Source organism: Dermacentor andersoni, chromosome 2, assembly GCF_023375885.2.
Source record: "Dermacentor andersoni chromosome 2, qqDerAnde1_hic_scaffold, whole genome shotgun sequence".
Taxonomy (NCBI): domain Eukaryota; kingdom Metazoa; phylum Arthropoda; class Arachnida; order Ixodida; family Ixodidae; genus Dermacentor; species Dermacentor andersoni.
In genome coordinates, this window is record NC_092815.1 from 91,910,971 (window position 1) to 91,938,739 (window position 27,769).

At 46.8% G+C, this 27,769-nt stretch overlaps 1 protein-coding gene across 2 annotated transcripts in view; it reads right to left on the reverse strand.

Moving 5' to 3' along the window:
* Positions 1–17,150: 17,150 nt before the first annotated feature.
* The window catches only part of Hr51 (photoreceptor-specific nuclear hormone receptor 51), a 65,582-nt gene continuing 54,963 nt past the window's right edge, over positions 17,151–27,769 (reverse strand). For both annotated transcript variants that reach the window (XM_050189005.3, XM_050189006.2), the window contains exons 7-10: positions 26,867–27,173; positions 25,752–25,857; positions 23,546–23,729; positions 17,151–20,436 (exon numbers count right to left, since the gene is read on the reverse strand). In XM_050189005.3, the coding sequence (XP_050044962.3) occupies positions 23,597–23,729; positions 25,752–25,857; positions 26,867–27,173 (546 nt within the window). In that variant the 3' untranslated portion in view covers positions 17,151–20,436; positions 23,546–23,596. The remainder of the gene's footprint in view (positions 20,437–23,545; positions 23,730–25,751; positions 25,858–26,866; positions 27,174–27,769) is intronic.

The window sequence follows — 27,769 nt, forward strand, 5'->3', positions numbered from 1 at the left end:
GAAAATGTACATTTAAAAATTTATACATATATATAACACAGGCCAGTCAAGAAGTGGCAGCTGAACATTTTATACATTTAAATACGTGCACAGGGCTGATTGGAAGGCAGACGGATCAGTGATCGTTACAATATCTTGGGGTAGGGCGTTCCATTAATTCACTGATAACACCAAAGGGGAATTTTGGAATTTTTTGGTCCTAGCAAATATGGGAGACACTTTGCATACATGGTCATTTCGGGTGGACAGATAATGGGCGGGTAAGATGGGAGCAGATGAAAAAGATGAACCGCAATAGTAAAGGGAGTGAAAAAAAGACAGACGGAAATATTTCCGTCGTGTGTCAAGATCCGGAAGTATAAGGGTCTGCTTTAACGCCGACACAATTTGATATGGAGAGTAGGAGCGCAAAATAAAGCGGGCAGCCTTATTTTGAATTGATTCGATACAATTAGAAAGGTTAGCTGTGTGAGGGTTCCAAATAATTGAGGCGAAATCGAGGGTTGTTCTGATAAGGGAGATGTATGCACGAAGTGTTGTGTCACTGTTTGCAAGGTACAGACGGCGCTTTAAGAAGCCAAGTTTCTTTATTGTCTTGTTAGTAATATGCTCAACATGCACGGCCCAGCTTAAATCAGATGTAAGAATAACGCCCAGATATTTAAAGGAAGATGTTCGTTCGAGTATGCAATTGCGTAGAGTGTATACGTTAGACGGAAAGCTTAGCTTGGAAGAAAATGTCATGTAGAACTTTTATGTAGAACGTATTGAGCAACAGAAAGCTACATCCGGAGTTTTTCATGTTCTGCAACTTTCTCATTGACTCTTTTCATCGATTATAATAGTTGAGAAGTTGATTAATTAATCAAGATTAATTATCTAATTAGGTGGGATGCAAAAAGTAATCTGGGTATCTCCAAGCGGCGGCAAACAACGTTACCTTGGTTCTGTCCAGCTACGTGGCAGTCGCTCATTTTAAAATCTTGGCGCGTGATAGTTTGGACACTCTGTATATTCGTCGTGAATATGTACGTGTACCCTTTGAGTCAACTGCCTGTCAGCAAAACCTGGCACGGTTTTCAAAGGAAGCTGGACTTTAAAGAAAGGATGGAGCCGGCTGCCGTCCGCTACTTTGCCAACTCCGATCTCCCTACTCTTTCTCTCCTCTCATTGCGCATTCACACTCGTAACGGCGTATACCCGCATTGCATCGTTACCTCGAACCTCACTATCATTTCGGTCTATCACGCGCTAAACCCAGTTTGTTTTTTACCCCGCCGTGGTTGCTCAGTGGCTATGGTGTAAGGCTGCTGAGCACGAGGTCGCGGGATCGAATCCCGACCACGGCGGCCGCATTTCGGTGGGGACAAAATGCGAAAACACCCGTGTACTTAGATTTAGATGCACGTTAAAAAACCGCAGGTGGTCAAAATTTCCGGAGTCCTCCACTACGGCGTGCCTCATAATCAGAAAGTGGTTTTGGCGCGTAAAACTCTATAATTTCATTTAGCTAAACCTACGTAAGTTCGCTGCGCCGGAGGATACACAGTTTATTGTTTTTTTCTCGTAGTCGCGTTATGGCTCACTTGAACCGGATGGATAGACTAACTGTTAATGTCGGTGCTAACCTACGGGTATTCCCTATGCCATAGACACGCACGCTACCATAGTGGGTATGAGACATGACAAACAAACAAGTAAGCAAGGCAAGCCAAGCAAATCTAAGCTTAAGGGTGTGAAACCGGCTACTCTGGCCATATATGGACCACGACGGATCCCGAAGGTCTACAGTTTGAGAAAGTAATGGGGGTAGAACCTGCTCCGCAAGGACGAGCCTATCTCACAGGCGTCGATGGTGTGTGACAATTTCGAGCTGCACATTCTTTTTACGCGATTTAGTGGACATAATTTATTTATTTATTTCAATACCTTCTAGGTTCGTAGGGCGTTACAGAAGGGAGTGGTTGTTTACGAACATATTACAGAACAAAAAATAAATCTGGTAACAGACGTGGAAAGTCGACAATTACGATGACAGCAAAAAACACAAAATCACTCGTGGAAACTAAAACACGCCACACAAAAATGTTTTAAGAAAAAAGGAAACACAGTTAATCAGATACAAAGAAGTGCTCGGCAGCGGTTTTGAAAGCAGCACAATCAGCAAGATTTGCAATGGAGGACGGCAGGTTATTCCTGCCGAACGAATAATAGAATGAATTGGCACACACACACACACACACACACACACACACACACACACACACACACACACACACACACACACACACACACACACACACACACACACACACACACACACACACACACACACACACACACACACACACACACACACACACACACACACACACACACACACACACACACACACACACACACACACACACACACACACACACACACACACACACACGCACGCACGCACGCACGCACGCACGCACGCACGCACGCACGCACGCACGCACGCACGCACGCACATTATCCGGATCACCGTCAGTTGCACTTCGCTCCTCGAAGAGGCAGGACGTATGTCGAATGAGCTCCTAAACTTTGCATCCGGAACCTCAGAGAGGTGTGACATAATGCTAGCGCATTTACCGCTAAATCGCCATTGCATTTTAAAATGAACTTTGCACAGTTAAAAGCTAAGCTTTCTGTTTTCTTTCACCGCTTCCAGTCTTCCTCCCTCAATTTCCCTTCCCCCTCTGTCTCTCTTAAAGAAAAAGAACTGTTCACCATAGTTCGCAGCCAAAAGGGAGATATATTTATTTGTAACTAAAGTAATGATGTATGTTTAGCTTAGCCGCAGTTGGACACGCCTTAAAAAATGATAAGAAGTTAAGAAAAATGATCAGAAGGAGACAATCCGCCCTAGTGGGTACCCGCCATAATATACCAAGCAAGCAAGCAAGCAAGCAAGCTCTTCCAACAACCCAATTTCTGGCCGGTCCCCCGTCAGTGGTATGTACCACTGATGTGTACTTTGTAGATCAAAGTAGATATCAGTGGAATGTACCATTTGTGCAGAGGAACAACAACAACTGAAGCGATATATAGTCTGACACAGTCACATGATAGTCAGTGAGTGAAAGCACTTTATATGGAGGTCCGGCGAGGATGCGAACTCGTCGCGCACCCGGCTAATTTGACGTAGAGACCGGCAGGTCTAGCCCACTGGCTCGGTCGCGGGCACACCGGATAGCCAGGATTTGCTTGTCTACAGTGCGCAGAAGCGAGTCCCACCCCTCCTTGCTGAGCTTGAGGTATCTCGACCCGCACTCCCAGAGCATGTGTGCTACAGAGTGGAGGTCTGCCCGCAGGACGGGCAGGCGTGTAGAACGGCCAGACACGGATAGACATAATAGTCGCAGCAAATCGAAGTCAAAGCAGTGTTGCCGTTACCTTGGTGCCACCAACCCGCTAGTGGGGGGGAGGTGGCAATATTCGGCAACTCAAACGCTGCCCCGCAATGTATTTTGTCAGCTCTTCGTGGCGGCTTCTGTGAACAACTCGTGTCGTAGATGCGAGGAACGCATAACCATGCGATCGCGAAAGGACGCGACGTCGTGTTTTAGTGGCTGCCGGGCCGTTGCGATATTTCTGGCAACGACCTCGCCGACGAAGCTGCTAACAAAGCACATCAAGGGACGAACCTGGTGTTTATACCTTTGTCGAGGACTGAGGCAGCCCAACACTTAAGCAAACTAGCGCAACGTATGAAATTGCATAAGTGGCACGCACCTGAATTCATTCAGCATCGGTTGCATTATCTCTACCATCTATGCAATTGTGCCTGTTACCTGGTCTTCCCCGAGGGGTTGAAACAGTGCTTTGTCGCTTACGCCTGGGGGTTGCATTCACCAATACATATATTGACCAATACAAATGCCTTCTTTTCTTTTAAATTTTACTTTGGTCGGCGTAGTGCTCGGGGTTTTTGTTTACCTTTAAACCATGTTTCATCTAGACCAGACGGGCTTCCGTCAAACACTGAACTTCACATATTCGTGTTTGATTGGAATGGCCGATAGCGCCGAGTACAATGCCTGCGGTTTCAAGGAGACTAAGGTACAGCTCCCAATATACTGCCCGCGTCCTTTGAAAATGAAAGACATTACCTCCGCAAATATTGAAATCAGCTAGGTAGAAAAAATTTCACATTGAACAAGATCTTGGCACCATGGCCTCCTATATCGCAGCTACAAACGACCACCATAAAGCTGCTGCGATTTCTGAAGGCTGCTGGACTAAGTGACCGTCTGTAGCCTACCGGGCTCAGTCTTGCCTTGCCTCGTATCCCAGACAGCGGCGCATACCAAGGAGGATCGGCCAAGAAGCAGGCGATTTTCCGTATGCTTAGAAGTAAAGCGAAACTAGATTTAAATAGTGGAGCTAGGGACTTAGAATCGTAATTTAGAAGGGTAATGAAAATATTAAGCATTTTGATAAAGTAAGTTAACGTAAAGAAATGATATAATAGAAATTATTGATAATTTTAGAAATTCAGCAAGGTACTCTTTTGGTCTCTCTAATAAAATTGTAAACTGCAAGAAAAGCATCCCTGTGGCTGGATCCCAGTGAAGTCGCCCCAAAAGAAAGAATTTTTGGCGAGGTTAGCGATAGCACAAGTTTGATAAATGAGTATTCTAATAGTTTTCTTTGTCTTAGAAATCGGCAGCGACACAGTCCTGGCTAACCTCCCTGCCTTTCATTTGTCCTTTTTTTCCCTCTCTCTCTTTTAGTACGCTCGCAGAGGAGGTTGAAGTTTCGCGTGCTCGCGTTCGTGATCGCGTTCGTGCTCTTTCTCGCGCTGCTGGCATTGGTCGAAGCAGAAGAGGACATCGTTCGAAGGTGACCGAGTGAGCAGAGCCTGCCCATCAAAGCGATTTCTCTCCGGTCCGGAGCGTTTGACTTCCAAGGCGTTTGAAGGTATGTGCATGCGTTAAGCCTTCTACAGGCAGGGTGTAGAACCGAACTGGAACTAAACCGAAAACCGGAACAGGAACGTTATCTTCAGCTGAAACGGACATGAACCGAAGCTTTATTTTCCCGCCAGCTTGTAACTGAAGCCGAACCGGAACTTACTGAAGGAACCAAGCCAGTTCGATGAACATTTCAGGAAGACCTGTGGATCCTCTGCTAGGACACGTCAAACGGGAAACGCCAGACAAAGGCTCAAAGGCTACCATTGCCGCTAAACGATTCTCACGCTACAGGCAAGGCTCAAATAAGTTCAAGAAGCCTCAACTCAGTGCAGACACTCATGTTGTTAATGTTGTTAAATGCCGCACGTCCATAAAGTAATTTACGCCCATAATATGTGCAGCAAACTACAAAACGTTGCAAAAGTCCATAGTGTACGTGATAGTTAAACACAAAAGAAATGTTAGTGTCTAAGTTTCAGCCACTTGCATGGATGGTCGTGGGCTGTAGACAACAGATTATCCTTAACGCCTTTTACATAGCCTTATGTCGCTGTGAAAACGTAATATATTAGTCCCTCACTGGTCCTTCAACTTCAATGTCTGAAATTCCCACATATGTAAGGCCGTTCGATAATTCAGAAGCACACGGACACTGAATATGGCAAATCAGTTCCGCTGAAGCCCTCAAACCGGAGGAAGGTTCATGAAAGAGAAAATTTTCATACACTTGACTAAATGGAATCAAATTAGTTTTCAACGAATTGCGCGTCGTGGCCTTGGCAAAGAAATTTCAGTACGTCTGCGCGCCTTGAGTGATGATACATCCAATGTCGTGCGCAATATTAAAGCCACAAGATATACATTAGTCCCCTTCACGTAGAAATAAAAATACTGTAAAATCATATAACGTATCAATAGTTGTTGCTGGGCTAGTTGCTTCATCTAATTCCGCAAAGTTCCCAGGGGCGGAAAAAAGCTTTAGGACAGGAAAGAGCGTCACTTGCAACTAATTTATTGAAAGCAGACGGTCACATTTACAGGAGAAGGTGGCCTCCAGGACCACTGGTTATAGAAAATCATTAGAGCACGCACAGCTTTCTGGGTTGAGTATTAGAGAGGCCAAGCACCTGCAGGATCTTCGCCTGTGTAAAGGGTCGACCATCGAGTTGGCTTTGCGGAGCCTGACATCGGACGTCAGAGCGGTTGCAGCGGCACAGAAGGATGCTCGATCGTCTACTAGCAGTTATAGTGGTCGCACATAGGGAATTCGGCCATTCCGACGAGGAAGAACTACATGCATTTGTGAAGGCCACAAGCAGTCATAGGTGGTACAGCAATGTAATGTCACGCCGGGAGGAGGTCGGTGGTGATCGTAGCTGCGGTGATGGATCAAGCATGCGCAAACGAAGGTTGGATTACTCCGCAGTTTTCCAAAGATCATTTACCTGCCAGCGTCCGTTCTTAATAATGGCATGAGCATTACTTGCGCGTTATCACGAACTGATATGGCGGGTTGGTCAGCAGGATGGTTGCCGCAAATGGCGCAATGAACAGGCAGCCACTACGAAATAACATCATGTCATTTTTCGTCCCCGCTGACGTAAAATACTATTATATTTGAAATCACTAAAGGAATAACCGTAATCCATCTGACTGTAGCACGAAGCTACAAGAGAAGCGCATACGGGCTTTTCTGCAGAAATAAAGCTTTGCAACTGAAGAAAATTTCGTCATGTCTGGGGATCGAACCTGGAGGAAAGGTATTCCGGGACGGTCGCTTTACTATATGAATTAACCAGGAGGCTAACATATCGCAGCGCGTGGGCGAATTAATCGACAATTCAGAAGGACACGGACACCGAATATGGCAAATCAGTTCCGCTGAAGCCCTCAAACCGGAGGAAGGTTCATGAAAGAGAAAATTTTCATACACTTGACTTTAGCGCGAAGCTACAGTCAGGCACTTTGTCTAAAAGCAATAAAGTAAGCTGACTTGGAACTGTTCACGTTTGGGCCTTCTCAGTAATATCAGTTATTTGGAGGCGTACTTCAAGCATATGCCATAAGGGAGATTATCTTGCAGTGGTTGCGAAAATCATTGGAAGGGAAGGCTATTACGTCAACATAATTCATGAATATGTAGCTCGAGGCCTCTCATCTGGCAAACAAGTGAGACGGTGGATATCCCTGACCACAAAGTGGACAATGTGCCTCTGGCGTCCTCACGGATGAAACATGAAGTAACCTATCTCATAGAAATATGTCACTCCCTCTCTTCCCAGGCCGGTGGCTCCCCGTGCAATTCTGCCCCTTCGCTATGCAATTCTTCCCAGGAATTGCATAGTGAAGGCGTGCTCAGCCAAGTAAACTGCACCACGTTATAGGAGCCAGCAGGCAGGTCTGTCTGCGGCGGCTGCTGCGAATCGCGTCACGCTTCGATTCGTTTGCAGCGCGCCGCACGAGACAGATTGACCGCGCCAGCCAATGCATCGCGAAATGAAAACACCGTACGGAGCTGCTCTCAAATTTCGCCTTAGAGTACCGTAATCACCGGCGAATCTTTACAGCAAGGCTGTGTACAGGGCGCCCAGCTAACTTTAGCCAGAGTTTAAAGATATGCGAATGCCACGTAGCTGGACAGAACCAAGTTAATGTTGTTTGCCGTCGCTTTGAGATGCTCATATTATTATTTTCTTTCTACCTAATTACATAATTAATCCTAATTATTCAATAAAGTTCTCAAACATTAAGATTAGATGAAAAGTGTCAATGAGAAAATTGTACAGAAACACAAAGAACTCCGGTACATCTTTCGGTTGCTCCATACGGGCTACATAAAAGTGTTTTTCCGAGCGTTAAAGAAGCCCCCGAATACACGCAAAGTGCCCCGAGCGGCCAGTCGCGCGGCAATTTTGCTAGCATTTGCGGGCTTCTTTCACGCTCGGAAAAACGCTTTTATGTAGCACGCATTAAGCTACAGAAAGCTGTGTTGGGAGTTTTTCATGTTGCTCTACGATTTTCTCATTTACACTTCTCATACAACTATAATATTTGAGAAGTTGGTCAATTAATTAGGACTAACTATCTAATTAAGTGGAATGAAAAAAGATATAATCCGAGCATATCTAAGTGACCGCAAAAAAGATTATCTTAGTTCTGTCCAGCTACATGGAATTAGGATGTTCTTAAACTCTGGCTAAAGTTAGTTGGGACACCCGCTATATACCCCTCGGCGGTGGCCGCCTACGCGTCGCGTCGACGCGAACAAATTTTCGTCTCCAGCATCTCGCGAATGCTCTGCAGCCCTCAATCTAATGCAGGTATATTGAAAAAAATTATGCTGAAGTAGGCCGCTAAGACGACTCTATCATTGCGCCGAGTTTCATTTACTTGTCATAATTAATTCACACTGAGGTTGTAAACGTTACAGAATTCCTGTCAATACGTGACCGTCTATGGAGGGAGTATGGTTACAGAAAACGGCTGTAACTCTTGTTTTATCAAAACTATCCCAAAGCAAACCAAACTGAAATTGGCCGCTAAGATGACTCTATCATTACGACGAGATTCATTTACTTGTAGTCATTAGTTGGTTTACAGTGAAGCTATAAACGTTACAGAATTCCCGTCGACTGTCAATACATGACCGTCTATACGGAGGGAGTTTGGTTACAGAAAACGGATGTAACTCTTGTTTTATCAAAACTGTCCCGAAATAAATTGCATGACAATTAGCCGCTAAGACCACCCTAACCTTACGCCGAGTTTCATCTACTTTTCACAATTATGTAGTACACAGTGGAGTTGTAAATATTGCGGAATTCCCGCCTGCCATGCCGCGGTACTTGCACATGTCGCCATAAAAGAATAAGAATAAATCACTCCACAGTGAAAAAAAAAAAGATGTATTCGTTGTCTGTGTCCTTCAATAATAATAATAATAATAATAATAATAATAATAATAATAATAATAATAATAATAATAATAATAATAATAATAATAATAATAATAATAATAATAATAATAATAATAATAATAATAATAATAATAAATCAGTGGCAAAACTGTAAGCGACCTTTTATTGGCCGAACCTTTGCCCACAAAAGCAAGTTACAACTCGAAGAACATGCAGCGATAGTGGCGAACACGGTCGGCGATCGTCGAAATGTCATCAGCTTGTCAAGTGCGTCGGCTTTTGTGGATGTCATAGAACACGTTCTAGAGTAATCGCTGGTGCCCGCGTGTCTTCCAGAAGGTACTACACACATTGCGTCGCTGATGTCACCTTGTGTTCGGTGACATCAGTGACATCACATTCGGTGTTCGTCTTTCTTCACAGAGTGGTGAAAATGAGGGCTGATGAATTTTTTTTGAGCTACTTTGTCTCTTCTCTTCACCCAACGCGCACTACATGATATAGTATTTTTCGTGCTCTAGTTTACGCAGTACCACTTCATTTTCCAGGCACTGGCCCCATCTACTACTTCGTGTAATCCCTGGCTTCTCAATACTTCCTCGACACCTGTCTACGACAGTTTGTAACGCAGTAGGGCGGCGCCTCCTGGTATTCTAAATCGAGTTGTTTTGAGCCACGCGAAATAACTCGGAACGAGGCGGCCGAATGGTGAGGAGGGTCTTCTGAGGGCGGCTAGCGCTACGGACAGGGCTGGTGCGCAAAGCAACATTACTGCTATATGCTTTAAAGGAAGTGCGCATTGGTGCAACGGGGCACAGAGGGACCGAAAAGAAGTCTTGACCGAGAGACCTGAAGGAAAAGCTGATCGAATTTGAGCAGCCATACACCAGTGCTTGGCGCCTTAAGACATCACGAAAAAATCTGTACCAACTAGCCAAAATTGCAGTTTCTGACGAAAAACAGAAATAAAAACAAGAGGCTTGCGGTATACTCGAAGGCGAGGCTTCTCCTTATCAATTGAATTTTCGCAGCGCTCCCATGGCTGATAATGACGATCACGGGGGCCCAAACAAGGCCAAGGACAAGAAAAGCCTACGGAGCGCGCTACGCGGCCTCGCTCCCGCAAAGAAGCCCGAGAAGCAGGGGAAAGCCGCGCTGCCCAACTTGGCGGAGGGGAGGCCTGCCTTGGAGCCTCCACGCCAGTCCTCGGACATTCCGACGATCGAGAGCTCGGCGCCGGCCCCGCTGCCTCCGACCGAAGGCGACCGCCGCTCGCTGAACGTGCGCCAGGATCAGCCCGCCCTGCATCAACTGCTTCCCGTACAGAAACGCGACGACAAATCGTTGGTCGCTTCGGCGCCCCCCAAGGACATTGCTCCTGCGGCAGCTGCCCCACCTGCGCCCGACGAGAAGGCCACAAGGCCGAAGAAGGAGGAGGGCTTGCCACGGTCTTCGAAAAACGAGAAGGGCGCACAAGGCTTCGTAAAGGGCAGCGAGGCAATGCAGCGGTCAACTAAAAGCTCGAACGTCAAGGAGAATCAGGCCGTGGCCGAGCAGGATAAGGTCCCGATGGCGGAAACTTTCGGCGATGCGATGTTCCCTGACCCCGAGCCGGAGCCGCAGGCGACACCACCACCAAGCTGCAAGCCCAATCAGCGGAACCTGCTCGCCATCGTAGTAGCGGTTCCCGTGGCGATCGTCGTGCTGCTGGTAATCATGATGCTCCTCGGAGGCTCCTGGACACGGACGGGGGCCTGCCAGTCTGAACACTGCAAGCACGTCGCCAAGCTGCTACTAGATAGCGTCTCGCCAGACGTGGATCCCTGCGACAACTTCTACCAGCGTGTCTGCGGAGGGTGGAAGTACGCGGTAAGCGACTGAACGCGATGATTTTGACCCATAGTGTGAGGAAAAATGCCGCCCTCAATCTGACTTGACAGTTTAAGTTCGTCTCGTTTTGTTCGATCAGGAATGAAACGTTGCTTTATTCTTTTTTAGTGCGTGTGTTCGAATTATGGGCAATCTGTGGGCAGAATTCACAAAGCTTTTCGCTCGTACAACTAAACTTTGCTATTGTCCGACCACCTTCGTTAATATGTCCGGCAGCACGATGGACTGGCATCTGGTCTTATTTACGGACAGGAAGTCCTTCGTTGCCACCACGGTCAATAAGCAAGGTCATGTCGCAAACGCTCTTACAGTCAAGACCCACAACTCTGAGATAGCAGAACAGGTTGCAATCCCACTCGCGCTCACAGACCCGACCACCACCCACGTCTACAGCGATTCACGCTCAGCCGTCAAAGCCTTTAAGAAAGGAGCCGTTGCAAGACAAGCACTACAAATAGTCAATACGTCCGCACCGCTGCAGCATCACACCATCTGCTGGTTCCCGGCACACCTCGGAGAGATCGAGGACGCCCCTCCAAATTTCAATGAGATGTCTCACAGGAGCACGCGAGACCTAACCCTCCACGGCGCCGCCTATTCTGGTCGTGACCATCCCAGCGAGAATCGGGACCCTCCCTCCACATAAAACGAGTTCACAAAGCACTTTTATCTAGACCGCAGAATATACAGCACAGCTCACAATAAGCTCACCATGCTTCAAGCCCTCACGTTAAGAATGCATCAAACCAACACGTACCCCACGCAGAACAGACTACATCACTACATGCATGAGCCATACACAGCATGTATTGCGAAAATTGCCTTAGCACACTAGACGTACATCAATTGCTCTGGCCGTGTGGTCGGACCCACGCAAACAAGAATCAAGACTCCGCCAGGCTACAAGGAGCATTACGCAGCACGGACCTGGCGGAGCAGCTCTAGGCAGCCCAGCGAGCCCACGATGCGACCAGGGAGTTAAAACTCCCGGTCCCAACGTGGGAGCAGCCCGCTCTATGGGGCCTTGCGCCCCATAGCGCGGGCTACATAGAGCTGAGAGCTACGGGCCTTGCACCCCGTAGCTCGCAGGACCTTTCAATAAGGTATTCCATCCATGCATATATAGCTTAAGAATATCTTTGTACATATGGGCCTATATATATATATATATACGCCCACTGCATGGCAAAGGCCTCTCCCATACTTCTCCAACTACCCCGGTCATGTGCTAATTGTGGCCATGTTGACCCTGCAATCTCACCCGCCCACCTAACTTTCTGCCGCCCCCTGCTATGTTTCCCTTCTCTTGGAATCCAGTCCGTAACCCTTGATGACAATCGGTTATCTTCCCTCCTCAGTACATGTCCTGCCCATGCCCCCCATTTTTTTCTTGATTTCAACTAAGATGTCATTAACTTGCGTTTGTTCCCTCGCCCAATCTGCTATTTTCTTATCCCTTAACGTTACACCCATCATTCTTCTTTCCATAGCTCGTTGCGTCGTCCTCAATTTAAGTAGAAGCATTTCCGTAAGTCTCCAGGTTTCTGCCCCGTATATAGGTGAGTACTGGTAAGATATATTAATAAAGGGAAAATCAGACATCCACCTGTTCGTAGCAATTGCTACAAAGGAAACCCATACGGGTTCCTCGAAAGAAAAGCCTACTACTGGCAGCCACTCTACCATCTGAGCTAACCAGGCGGCTAGCAGATGGCAGGGCGAAGTCGAATTTGTCGACAACACGAAGCAAAGGCAAGTGTTTGACGCAGGTCATTATATATATATATATATATATATATATATATATATATATATATATATATATAAGCACTGTAGCGCTGAACCTAAGTCGAAACCATGTGGACGCCATTCATTTTTTCCACCCGTCACAACATGTTTCGTAAGGGCCTTCATGACCTGCATGTAAACCTTGACTGTAATCAACGAATCGACACTATTTTTCTCGATTATGAAAAAGCATTCGACAAATTCTCTCACCGACACATGCTACAAAAGCTTTCGTTCTTAAATTTAAACCCCGGTGTATTAAAATGGCTTGAAACATACTTAATTCACGCGCAATTCATTTTCTATCACCCCTCTTCCGTTCTTCTCTCGGTCTCTTCGTGTGTTCCTCAGGGATCTGTTACTGGACCGTTTTGTTTTTTAATCTATAATGATGACTTACCCTTATGTAAGTTACACAATTTGGATGTTCGCTGGCTATTGCTAGATTCACCACACTGTTAGTAATGCTACTGACTCCTAATCCCAGTAAATGTAAGCACATGTTTAACCGTGGCCGTAAGCCCATTCTATTTTCTTGCACACTGGCCGATAATCCACACCGTTAATAATGCGACTGCTGCAGAGACTTACAACAAAATGTCAACCGAGTGTAGTCTTGGCGTTCCCACTGGCTGATGTCTTTCAGTCCCAATAAATGTAAGCGCACGTCATTTACCCGCCGCCGTAAAGCCTTTCTAGTCTCTTATACAATAGCTGATAATCCCATACAATCAAATCATTGAAGCACGTAGGCTTTACAATTTCCTATGATCTCATCAGGGGGCACACGCATTATTAGAGCACTCAACTTGAGTCGCCACTTGCGCCATGCTCTGCAAAATAAACTTCTGGCGTACTAATAGGCTTAAAGTCGGATACGCGTCCCCTATAGGGGCACATATCAAAATTATCTTGCTAACGCACTTGAGTCCTTTCAAACTTGTGCTACCAGGTACTCATCGTACTCGTACGACATAAGCGTGTCATCACAAAAAGGCAAAATATGATTTACAGTCGCTCTAGCACCACCGTACTATAGCCAGCCTTGGTCTTTTTCGTAAGTTCTTTTACAGTTCACTGAATCATGTGCGATGCCTCGAGCTACCTGCAAGAATAACAGAACGCACTGCTCACCAAGTTCGTCTTAAAACCATCCTCACACACAACTACATTCTATGCTTAATTCCCCCCCGACAATATCTGATTGGAATACTCTTCCTTACCATGTTGTCGCTATGAGTAGTCCACTTTTTCTTTAATTGAAGTGTGCATATCTTTTTTCCTATGTATAAAAATACTTATGTGAAATTGCTCATTTTTGTACCGGACCCCTTATGTAACACCCCTGATAAGGGGCCTTTAAGGAAATTAACGGAGCTCTTTGTTTTGACAATACACAGTCGCGGAAGTATGTACGTAAAAAGCTAACGCTACATCTATGAGCTCATGAGCAGCACCTACTGGTGGCATTTCGCAAAAGGATATACACACGGCAGTCCTTATGCTTCACCTGCAGGGGAGCCAAGGCGACGTGTTGTTCGACAAACTTATCGAGGACGTCACCGATCTCATCCGGACGATGGACGTGCCTCCCACAGGACAGTCGCCGGCGCAGAAGGCCGCGCTGGCCTACCGGACGTGCGAAGACATCGTCGCCAAGAACAACACCAACCTCACCACCCTCGTACAGATCCTTGAGGAGGCCGGACTATACGCGCCACCCGGTTGGAAGGGGCCCGTCGATGCTCTGAACGCGACGTTCTTCCTGCATTTCAAGTGGCGCATTGCCGCTCCATTGAAGTTCACGTATGTCCGCCCCGCGCACCGAGGGATCACGTTGCGGATGGCACCCAGTGAGTCACTGAAGGCGTACGCCCGCAGGAGGCTGGAACCTGGCTTTTACGATGGGCTCAGAAACGATTACCAGGTGTTTCACACGACGTTCGAGCCCAACAAGCTTCCCAACGTGACGTACGACGACTGGAAGAAGATGGACGAGAACGTCGTTACGGATTCGATGAACATTTTGAACACACTGGACTCTACGAACGACTTCGCCGGTTGGAACGAGACTACCATTCAGGACGCGATTCGAGGCGTCTCACAGCGACAGTGGACGAGCATTCTCGACATGTACTTCAACCGCAGTAACTCCCTCAGGTTTTACGTAGACTCTGTCTTCCTGTTTAAGAAATTCATGCACCTTCCTAATCAATTTGGCGCCATGGAAGCGCAAGGCTATTTTAGGTGGTACATGGTAGAAATCCTGACGAGGAGAGTGTATGCGCCCTGGATAATCAGGGAGTTCCCAACGTACCAGGACGCGATGAAATACCAGTACCGCTTCTGCTACGCCATATTAGAGCAAACGGCCAGCTACGCGTTTTTAGCGCCGTACGTCTCGAAGATGTTCACCGCAGACGTGAAGCACGACATAAGACAGCTATTGCAAACGGTGCGCGAATCTTACAACCACTTGTTCGCCAAGGGCGACCAGCTACACTCCAACGTCAAGAGGCTGCGCAGCTACGCTAACGATACGGGACACGTTTTCGACCTCCTGTCACTCTCACAGGAAAGTTCACTCCAAGAGAACTACGCCACATACGAGGACATGACATCGGATCCGCTGCTGAACTGGAAGCGACTCATGGTCGGCCGGAGCACTTCCCTCTGGAGTCACGTGTCAATGGAAACGGCCGGCGTTCTTCCATCGGACCTGCTATATTACCGAATCAATGGCGTGTCCAACGACATCATCCTTCGGCCAGACGTGGCCGTCTTGCCGGCATACGACAGCGGCGCGCCCCTGCTGCTCAAGCTCGCAAGCCTGGGTTCACTCATGGCGTCTGCCATGGCCAAGGTCCTGTGCGTGACGCTGGAAAACACGGCGCGCTGGCGCAAGGCCGCTGACTGCATGTTCAGCCTGCGGGATCCCAGCAATGACACGGAGTCAGGCGGCAAGATGGTCGTTCTTCAGCGCGTAATTGCCCTAGCGGTCACCGTCTCTGCGGCCATGACAGCGACCAAAGGCGACAAGCCATTGACCATCCCTGGCGTGCCCGACCTTTCTGGCATGCAGCTCCTCTACGCTGTTTGGTGCTATCAACAGTGCGGTGAGAGAGAAGGCGGGCGTTTATGCAACGAACCTCTCAAGGAAATCGGTGTGTTTGCGGATGCTTTTCAGTGCGACGCTAACGCAATGATGAAAAGGGCGAATACGTGCACTGCGAAATGGTTTAACACGCAATTGCAAGCTACCATTGTGCCAGAAGACAGCGCGCAGTCGGAAGGCGTCACGAAGCTGGGCAATACAACGCAGGCACGAGAAACTTTGCCGTAGCGATATACGTTATTTTTATAGTAAAGTGGTGTCGATTGTGTTTTGCTTGGTACTGTAGTTCGCCCCATAGAAAAATTAGAAATGGCAATGGAAACTGCTGCATACATGCCTTGTATCCTTAAGAGTACAGATATGGCACCTACAGCGGAAGTTATTTGCGGCTTGAAGTAAAAATGCACGGCATTGTTCACACTATGTCGCGTTTTCTCTCTCCTAATAGCAAGGGTATAAGATGCGTACTTGTTTGCACGTGTAATTAGCTCTCCCAGGCCCTGTTAACCGTTGGGTTGTATAAGGATACCAAAATCTCCCGACGCCTCCTCCGAGGCTAGCGTACTCCAGAGTTTTGAGGACAGCTATAGATCGGTGCTGCGACAAAGAGAATTGAAATATGTGCTAGTGTATTAGCCGCAAGATATGCGGCAATTCGTATAGTGTGGAGGAACACCAGTGAAAGGAAAGGTTGGGCATCCTTCCTTGTGGATTTATTATGGGAAGTCCACTGGATATGCAGGAATGGAGACGTGGTGGTGCTGCTCTTAATGGCAAATCTGCTAAGAAACTAGCTTTTATATGCCCCCAGAACGTTCAGTCGAGTTTTATTATTGTAACAGTGACAGCTTGCATAGTCGAATGGCAAAACGAGTGTGGCTCCGTTGGGTCGCTATAGCAGTCGAGAGTAAACTACACTTGTCAGTGGCAGAGCGTGGAACAAGTCGTCTGGTTATGCAAAAAAGGGGTGAGGCGTGCAGACAGGATACAAGAGAAGTGGACAACACGTGTTTTCCACTTCTCTTGCGTCCTGTCTGCACGCCTCACCTTTTTTGCATAATGAATCCTTACCAACTAGCCCAGCTTTCTGTCGTTCTAATTTTGGTTAAATGACGGCTCTTATCACAGGTCGCTCTGGTCGAGTCATTTTCGTTAGTGGAGGAAGCATTACCGCTGTGGAGATGAGGTGACGAGTGCCATCATGCTCTCGTGGTTGTTTGCTTTTATTTGAGAGATCGTGCCTTTAATGGAAGCCAGCAAGATTTTAACGTGAGGTGAAGGCCATGGCCGTGCAAACAACGCAGCTTCTCGCTTCAATGGGCTATGCGTGGCCCCGGGAGGTCACTGGCCATGATATGCGAATTCCGATAGCGCCGCTGTTTCCAAGAACGGCGCTCTTAACCAACGTGTTGAAGTTGGCATCCTCCACTCAAATTGTGTACTGGATACTATAGCGAGCAAGTGTGACGTCACAAATGCCGAAACAGGATACTCGCAAATCCAAAAGCAATTTATTTCTTTGCGTGTCGTCGTCATGGAAGCATTACCACAATTTGGAAATAAGGTATCGGCACATACCTACAATCCTCTAAGCAAACAAATAGAGCCGAATTTCCTCTAGTGGAAACTTTCTACAACGTACCCCTTTATCCGCCGCGGTATTCTACGACGTCTATACTGCTGACCGTGAGGTCGTGTATTCGACTCCCGGAAATGGCGGCTGCATCTGGATGGGGGCGAAATGCGAAATCACTGGTGTACTGAGATCCAGGTGCACGTTAAAGAACCCCCAGGTGGACAAAGTAGCGGGGCGCTCTCCATTACGGCGTTCCCCATAATCCACTGAGCAGTTTCAGGAGGTTACCCACAATTTAATAAATAAGACACAATCTCCTTCGGATGCGACTTTTGAACCTCTCAAGCTTTCTTATAGAGAAAACACTGGGAAGGCGCGAGATGGAAATTCAAGACGACGAGTAAAACGAGAACGAGGTAAAAGAGGGAGCATATGTCGCCTTGAAAAAGACAAGTCCACTTGTCGAAGCGTTGGCTCCCGTTTTTACCTTGTTCTCGTTTTGCTCATCAAGCTTTCTTATAGTGATATGCGACATACCGTGCAGGTTTTGGCACCTTTGCGAAATTCACGTAGTAGAATACAGTTTGTTTGAACGAAATGTTACATGAGGGTGCACTGCTTACGTATATATGTGTATCAGTATTGTGTGATATAAATCCAAAGCTATAGTGGCTCTACATTCTGCCTACAGCAGAGACCATGAAGAGTTCTGGTTTTGCGCATGCTCGTGTACCGCTCAACCTGCTCTCCGAGCAGGCTAAGCCGTTTGAGTCCGTTTTCTCCAAAGCTGTCTAAGTGGTGTAAGTTTGTGAAATACTGCAGATTTCATTACGAGGCGCACGGCGCTGGCTTAGCGCTGCCGTGGCCGTGGGGGCATATACGCGGCGGTAAAAAAAACCGCTCGCCCCTCCTTTGCCTCCACGCCTTTCGTGCGTTTGCAACATAAGCTGAGATACCGTGCCACGTGTTTTCAGCGTTAAATGGCAGAAATGGTTAAGACCCGTTAAGACGAATTCGAAGGGATCGTGAAAATTTGTCTCATCAGAAGCTCATCTCAACAAAAGTAATCCACAAAACTCAAAAGCTGCTATTACTGCTGTGTCTAAATATCCACGAGAAAAATGGTAAATAAAACATCGTTAATTCTATAACGCAGATGTAGAGAAACGTTTGTATACATATGGCTCGTGGGATACAAAGCATTGCCTTATTGCACGCTTAAACAATTGATTAATCGTTGCCTGTCGTGGTTGTGCAAATCCCAGCGCTGTTACAAAATTAGACATCTCACTTAACTTGCTCAAAAACATTTTAACATTTTGATGCTCTCATGTTGAACAGAAAATGCACCGAAGCGTTCAGGGATGCATCATATTTTAGCAGCGATGATTCTTGTAGCTGTAGGGTAATGTCATTTCCATAGTTACGCAGCCTGCAGAGGCAATACCCTGTCATTCTCGCACGTCGCCTGATTGTTCATTTGGTTCCCGCTATCCCTATCTCCCAGTCATCCCCTAGTCAAGCTAGACTTATAGCTATAGTCTAGGGGATGTTGGCAGAGGCACGTCGAGGACCTGCTGAAAATTTTGTTTGTATGGTGTCAGCCCTGCTAGTTTCCGCGTCTCTGTCGACGTTGGCATATAGCTGTTTATGCCCACAAAGCACCATTTGCATTTCGTGTAACTATAGCAAAGACGCCTCCTCCAAGTCTGCCGACCTGGGTCCCTCACTGAGCCGAGCATAGCAGGCGCTAGTGATGGCTGCAGAAGTTCAGCGTAACCAAATTAGTGGCTCGTGTTAAGCGGATTATTCTTGCCGTTGGACTTATGGGAAACCAAACAAATGTTCCCACTTCTTCCTCATACTCGAAAATTCGACTTCACCGGGTTCGTCTTAATGGGAGTTTACTGAAGTTAATTTGCGGTGATTGCGATCTCCAATGTCCGGACACACAATCGATTAATCAGCGAGCTGTCACTATTTCCTCAGAGGAACACTATAACAGAACGCAGCAGGCTTTTTCCATGCCGCAGTGAAGGATCAACCAAGAACAAGTGACAACAACGAATAAAATGCATTGGCGACACTGTAATACTGTAACATGGCATAACTTATCGTCATGGTTCGTGCAAGGGAAATGTCGGGTGATAATACACAAAGCAGGAAGTAGTAACACGCCTGCACCGAGAAGCGCACCGGCAAATTGTTTAGTTTACAGTCGGCCGAAAATTAAGCACAATCACAGTGGCATACAGCAAGTCTCAAAATACGCACCGGCAACTCTGAGACGGGACATCTTCTCGTTTATTTAAGCTGCGTGTCGCATCACTGTAGCTTCTAATCGAACAAGCCATGTAAGTCACACAATCGACGGCATTTGAAACGGGATTTTGATCGTGTTCTTTGTTTTTAAGCTCGACCGACTGTAAAAGAGACAGTTATGCAGTTTTGGCAGCATTGGAAACGAACGATTAATGCAAATATTGCAGTTCGTCTCAGTTATTGCAGCACGAGTGTCAGTACAAAGACAGCACATGCTCTTGGAACAACGCCGGCACAAGGGGCGTCCTTTCTTTTTTACATAGCATCTAAGAGCATTTATTCACCAAAACCTTATGGGTCGGCCCGAAGGGAGTTGGCGACACGACGCTGCATTGGTGTTGCACTCTTCCCGATTTTGCTCATGCTGCTTACTGGTTGTCCTGAATCAGTCATTTCTTTCATGACTGAATTACATGGAATGATTCACGCTGTGCTGGAAGTGGCGAAGAAGAATCTCGCGGGTGACAGCCGACGCGTCGAGTCCGTCAAAAGAACAGGTTTTTTGGCACATATTGTCTTCTTGGTGGCTTGGTGTCCAGAAAAATGAATGCGGGGGGGGGGGGGGGGGAGGGGAGGGTAAGGGCATGGAATGGGGCGTACGTGGCCCACGCAAGAAGGCGGGGAGCAATACGATGGATGCACTTTGTTGTTTGTACTGTGCGAGTACGTCCGTGAAACCACCCGCAGCCATGTTGGACTAGGTAGCAATCGCAGGGGGGATGAAGGGCGATCTGTACAGGATCCCACGTGGTTCTATAGTTTACGCCTTGCGCCGACCGTGGGTGAACGATTAGACGCGGACAAGAAAGTTGGCGTAGTCGCGTCTTTCTTCCTCGAAGGAGCAGCCTACCTTCCGGAACTCTGGACGTTCACGTGAACCTGCATAGAGCGCGTTGACACATGACATACGTCATTTACGTAGTTGAAGAAAGAAAGGGAGAAAGGAAGAGAAGTTACCTAATATATATACATTTATTTATTTATTTTTTATTTTCATACATACTGTTAGCCTCCATTTGGAGGCTGTTGCAGGACGTGGGAAAATACATTGCATCAAAATAAGAATGACAAACTTATACACTTGTTAATATTGTAGTTTACAAGAAGACGTAGTTGAGCAATACAATAAAAGGGTGTGACCTTCCTGAGTCAGCCCTTAAAGGTTAATGAACAGAAATGCAGAAGCATAAGATAAACAACAAAAAAAGTACATCAAAACCAATTAGAGACAATATGCGGTGTCTGCAGGCGATACTGGTAAATCAAGATGCGTACTCAGACATATTTTTCCAGCATAGGAAGGAAATCATCAGGTGAGCAAATTATAATATCACTAGGCAATGAATTCCAGTCTCTGATTGCCTGGGGAAAGAAAAAATACCTGAATGTGTCTGTGTGGAACCTGCATTCAATTAAATGTTTATGATGTTCAGTTCTAGTGTTTCGCTGTTCAGTGAAAGATACATATTGTAGATACATATACGTATTGTAGATACAATTTGTAGCCCCCCGTTAAGGAGGTGGAACAGAAACTTGAGGCGTAAGAATTTCGCACGCTTGTAAATAGTCGGGAGGCAAGCTTTATCAAGGAGTTCTGTCGGAGAATTATTACGGTTGTACCTATTATAAATGAATCTGATGGCTTTTCTCTGTATTGCTTCTAGGCGTTTTATGCACTGTTTGGTATGGGGGAACCAGCAGGTAATACCATATTCTAGTATTGGACGAACGAATGAGGTGTAGGCTAGCATCTTAGTGTCTGGTGAGGCAGAGCTTAAAGAGCGTTTAAGTGAACAAAGTGTTGTAAATGCCTTAGAAGATATGTGTGACACATGTTTGTCCCATTTCATATCAGGTGATAGGACAATGCTCAAATATTTATAATCATCGACTATATTTAATTTTTGCTGTTCGATCGTGTAGGTGAATTCTAGTGCGGTTCTTTTTCGGCTTACTCTCATAAAAACAGTCTTGTCTAAATTAATCTTCATTTGCCATGCCTGACACCAATTTGCTACTTGCGCAAGCTCATGATTTAGTGTTACTTGATCATTATGGTTCCTAATCTCCCTATATATAATGCAATCATCTGCAAACATGCGCATCGTTGATTTCATGTTATCTGCCATGTCATTGATGTATAGTAAAAAAAGAATTGGTGCTAAGACTGTTCTTTGTGGTACTCCGGATGACACCTCTACCGAATCAGATTGCTGACTTTCGATTTCTACGTACTGTTGTCGACCTGCAAGATAAGCTTTTATCCAGTTTATTATGCTGCCAGATCCGAGAATGTTTGCCCAGGAGTTTAGGATGGGATACCCGGTCGAAGGCCTTCGATAGATCTAAGAATATATAGACCGATTTACAACCCTATACAGTAGCGGCGTTTACATGGATACAGTAGAAGCGTATCGTAATCGCCACCGTTTACATGAACCCGCATTTGGTTATCCAGCAAACTAATGGCACCTACTATCGTATTTGAAAGTTAGCGCTGTCACTTCCGATAAGCCTGCTTTTGCTGCCATGTTGTAAAATGCACAAAAAAGAAACCCCGCAGGGTGACGGCTACGTTTCTCACATTCTTTTTCATTTGTCCGCATAGACAGATTTACGCGACGTTTATTTTGCGGTAACGCACCGCATTGAAAAAGAATAATAAACATTTCCCGCGTGTCTCTGTGGTTTCCATGTCCAATGGTAGGGCCGCCTCGGCGCCTAATACCTCAGAGAGGATTTGACAACGTTAATGACGCCAACCAAGTAACTCGTACATGTCAATGTCATTCATTAATGACCATGACGACACTTTCAATGCACCTAATGTGCTCACGAGTGAAAAGAAATCGCGAGAGGCCTGCTTCGTAAGCCGCCATTTTTGTTTTGATGTCCTGCAGTTCTGCATCGGCCGCTGTCGGTTGGTCGGCCGGTTGACATCCCGCTGCAAATGCTTTCCCATATTACTTGATACGATACGATTATGGCTACATACCATGCACTGCTGAAATGTGCATTCACCATCTCAAACTACCCTTGTTTGGCGCATTATAGGTGCGATACGCTTTCCTAGCGTATCACCTCGTTTACACGAGATGAAATACGCTTCAAAGTTGATACGATACGCTTCTGTCGCATGAATTTATAAACGCTGCTAGTGCGAAACAGCCCACGGCCCCTCGAATGCAAACCTTGCTGAGCTTCAGAGCAAAATACCTCCCACTAATGTCTCAAACGGGCAATAAGAAGTAAGCAGTCCGGAAACACAAATTTTGAGATATATAATTCACTCGCGACGTTTTTATCGCATCACAATAGCATCGATCAGTGGGGCCCATCAGCCTTGTAACGGACGTATATAAACAGGTGGTGGTGGCGATTTTGGCGAGATCACATGGTTTGCGCGACGTGTTTGACAAGGTGAGCGTCGCTTAATATAGTGGCTTCATGAGCTCCGCAAAAATCTTTCTAATTAGCAGATTGATACATAATCATGGAAAAAAAGTGTAGGGAAGCGTAAGACGAGCACGAGAAACTGTCGATTGCAATTACAATAGTGACGTCGCTCACTGACCATTCAATCGATAGCGCTGCCACTGCTGGGGCAACGCAGGAAATTAAGTGTTCTCTCACTTACTGCTCAAACTATAGGAAGTTTTGTTTACTCAGCGTGTTCTCGCTCGCTCGCTCACTGCACTCACTCACTCACTCACTCACTCACTCACTCACTCACTCACTCACTCACTCACTCACTCACTCACTCACTCACTCACTCACTCAATAAATAAATAAATAAATAAATAAATAAATAAATAAATAAATAAATAAATAAATAAATAAATCGGCATTACGTGGGTTTCTTCACAAACTGCAAATTTCTTCCGTTACCGCATGATATCCGCAAATGACAACTATTCTTCAATACCGGAATCAACGCAATTACTGTAGCAGCGCGCCGTTACTTATAGCGCCCATGGACGCCACTCACCTACGGATAACCGCGCACGGGGGTCGCGCGGTGGTGGGGCGTGCTTGGCGATCAGCACTTGAACATGTCGCAGAGCAGCTTCTCCATGGGCGTGTTGCCGATGGTGCGCTGGAAGTAGAGGGCCTCGACTCGTTCCGCCGGCACGTACCGCAGGGAGGGCAGCATCAGCAGCAGCCGGCCGAATCTGCGCGAGCGGAAGCGTCAGTGTTTTTGCACTACACCCCGCGCACAAGCTGCGGCAGCTCATTCGCGCACGGCACTTGCGCGTACAAGAGTAGTGGGCGATTTTCAGTGAAAGTCCTTGCGAGTGCGTGAGAATGTAGCGCTATCGGTAAGCCTTCACGACACGTCGCAGACGCCATATTCAGATCCCGTTCACACCTCACCACTGCAGTGAAGGCGACAAGTGCGGCCCTGATGATGTCAATTGACGACATTACAGAAAAAAAAAAAAAAAAAAACATCGCTGGCAAATTATGAAACGAAGTAAATGGAAAAAGTTAAGCTTTCGATGGGATGCTAGCATGATCTTGAGACAAGTACGAGAAGTTTAGGGCAAATGGGGCTAGACAAGCATTGTTCGACGGAAAAATCAAACAAGGAAAATCGATAGTAACATCAAAACTCTTCGTTTTACTTTAGGACGTCGTCAGAGCCATACAACTTGGGCATGTGGCTCGATAATATTATTGTACAATAAACACATGTTGTATAGCAGCTGGAGAAAAACAGCTGAGCAACGTGCTCTTCGGGGATCATATAATAGGTAATCTTGCGGTGTAGGAATGTGACGCCATCAGGGCTCAGTGGTAGTAAATTCAAGATTGTTGTCGTGGTACCTTGATAATATGGCACGCACCCAGTATGTGGGATGTGCCAGGAATATTGATTGGAAGCAATCATTTCGTTTTCTTTCATGTGTTTCCCGAAGCGTTTTATACAAGCCTAGTGGGCATATATGTTGTTTTTCGGCTATTATTTAGCTGAACATGTGGTGTAAACCCATTAGACATTAAACTGCATGCAGATTATTCATCAATAATAACAAAGGAGGCTCAAATCGTGTGCCCATGCTGTTCGCTATGAGAAGAAGAAGCTGGAGGTTGCTTCGAGGAGCTTGGCCTACGAATATCACACTCAACGCGTGCACTGCGACTTAGAACAGCAGGTCTCTGCACCTGTGATAAACTTATTTTTCTTTGGTACAATTATATTGCTATGTTTGAACATTAAACTAGTCAACATAGCGTTTGGCGGCAATAAAATCCAACTTTTTCAGTATTACGTTTTTCAAAGAATACATCACGTGTTCATTTGAAACCGCGTCGTCATTCGACACCATATCAGCAACTTGGCTAAAGATGGTAAAGTTAAATTTTTTCTTTTGGTATCATGATTCTGAAAGGTTTTTCGCACTAAATATGTCGAGCAAAAAAATATCTCTGCCTAAACTAAAAAAAATCAGCTACGAGAAGTGTTTAAGGTGCGGCTTCTCACAGTTCTATAACACCAACATGGTGGCCGTATTCCCGTTAGTGCAAGCCAGATGTTGTGAAGGACGCATACTTTACTGCATTCTTTCTCCACATCATTTCATATTGCACCATTTCTTCATGCCGCACTTGGCGCTTTTCTCACAATGTGTCTACTGAGAACGCCAAAGGCACACGGTGGCTTGACTTGCTACTCCATTCTATAACTTGGTGAAGGATGACGTGACAGACATGCAAGGAACACACACTTGCCGCAGAGTGCAGACACATTAAAAGCTACAATGTCCTAATAATTCCTGTGGTATTTAACAACACCAGCATCGTAGCATCGCGTGCTACGAGCAGGTAGAAATTACGCTCGGGTCGAGCGCGCTCCGCAGCTTAATGTCGATATCTTAAAGCAATTTTATTGCGACCTGAAGAGATCAGCAGGGGTCTGTGCTTGCATGCACGCACAAAGGGCACATTGTGTGTTATCCGGATCACAGCTCTCTTCGCAGACTGGCGAGTGCGACTGCCCAATTTGAGTGGTAAGGCGTTAAGGATCGACATTCCTTCCTTTTCACTTATTCAGCTGTTCGGTTGATTATCCGGCTGATCAACAGACCACAGCGTAAACACGTACGTCAGCGGAGCGATGCTTGACTCTCCCGGCGTGCGAAGGTCATCGCTGGTTGCGTAACTGAGGTCAGGTGGTCGAAGCCCCAGCTCACCTGACAGGATGCGTTGGATGCTGCGTCTTGACGTGCTGCTGCAGCATGAGCTGCGCCTGGTCCTGCAGGGCTTCCACTTGGTGCGCGTCCTTCAGGCCTCGGGAGTCTGCGTAGGCGGCAAGAGTGGTGACGATGTAGGACAAGAACACAAATTGTCATTAATACTTAAAAGAATCTAGAGAACAGTGAGAGCTTAAGCTGTCAATAAAGTGGTACTCATTGGCGCTCCGAGTGGCCTGACAATCCGGCATACAGAAAAGCGAGAATAGTTCACAAGGTGCAAGCTACACGTGCAATTATTTGAAAGTCGGTTTTCAGCAACTGCACTGTGTAAAGGTGCAGCTTCGAAATTGTACTTTCAGCAGATAGCAGGGCATATTTCACTGCTTGACAACTCAGTTGGTCCTGTAATAGAATAAAAGGGATGCTTAGACTTGTTCTGCTTCATTCACTTCTGATGCGTTCGCTGGTAATGTCAGTGTTGTGTTTTTTGAAGGGGCGCTCGGCCACGCAGCCACGCGGCCATATATTGAATGCGATCTGCGCTGAGTACAGAGTAGAGGTACGCCGACGGCTCACAGCTTCGTGTGCGCTTTGTTTTCGCCGCTTAGTTGCGTTGAAGCGAGGCAGCACGAAGGTGAATTCGCTTGCTGCTGTCACGCTTCTTCACTCCATCGTTCTCATAGCGAGTTTCACGGTCATCGAGTGAGATGTGCTCGTGTTTGCTCGTGCGCGCGTAACACAACGCTTGTTAAATTAGTTAGTAACCGGATGTTCACGAGTTTATACGGGTGATAAAACTATACTATCCTCACTTCGCATACCTGCCGACTAGTTTGCTATTGCAATCGATGCCTGCACAGGGAATGCTCTAGACACAGCCTTACAATTTAGTGTGATCACGTGGTCACCAACAATGTGGGATTTCATAACTTTAGACCAATAATCACCGAGAAGCGTTATTCAAGGACAGTGATCAATCATCTCGAAGAGCTGCACTGCCCACCAGTTTCTGGCGACCAAAGTGGTGGGATGCCTAACAGAGATACGTTTAAGAATACTGGGGTTTCGTTAACATCGAACGGATGACCCCTAGCCGCGGAATAGACACTGACCGGCTTTGAAGAGTAGAATGGCCTTGAGGCAGGCGAACTCAGCGGGGTCGACGCCGATGGCCCGGAAGCGCGCCAGCACTTCCTGCAGGATGCGCACATCGGTCAGCGGAGCCACCTTGGAGTTGGGGTTCTGTGCTGCGCCCTGTTGCCCTTGCTGGCCGCCACCTCCACCCGGGGTTCCGTTGTTGTGCAGTGCGAGCGCGGCGTGCTCGGCTGGGCTGAACAGTGGGCTTGCCTCCAGGGGCAGGCACCACTGGATGGCGCACAGCAGAAACAACTCGGACCACGTCTCCTCCAAGATGATCACCTGCGCAGGACGAGAGGGCGCGATGCTGTCATCGCGGCTGCCCGAAATCCATGCGCAACAGTTACTTGGAAGCGGCGTCCGAAAGGAGCATACATGTCGCCTTCCTGTGTCAATAACTCGGCATATAGGCTCGTACGTACCATGACATTTGGCTCCAAAAGGACAGCTTTAAGAAAGTTGACCTTTCTTTCCCCCTGTGTTTGGTAAAAGGTTGGCTATTCCGTACGTAGACACTCCCGAGGATGCTCGCAAAAACAACATTATCAAGGTCTAGACTTTAAGAAACGATAAGAAACTCACAGCGGATTTTCGCGATGAACGCGTCCCGCAGCGGTCATCAGCAACGGTGCTCCTTCCACGAGCAAAGGTAGGTTTTACTCGGGGACTATTTTCTCGGGCAGTCACCATATCCTGCCCTACTCGGGCAGTCACCCTAGTTTCCCTACTGTGCTTCTACGTAACAATGTCACCGTAGCACTGGCCAACATGGAAGCCAGCCAAGACCAAGCAAGGCACGTCGTCGACCTCATATTAGCCAGAGACCGCTTATGGGCGGACGACGTCGCTGTACAATGGAACGGAAAATTTAGTGGGAC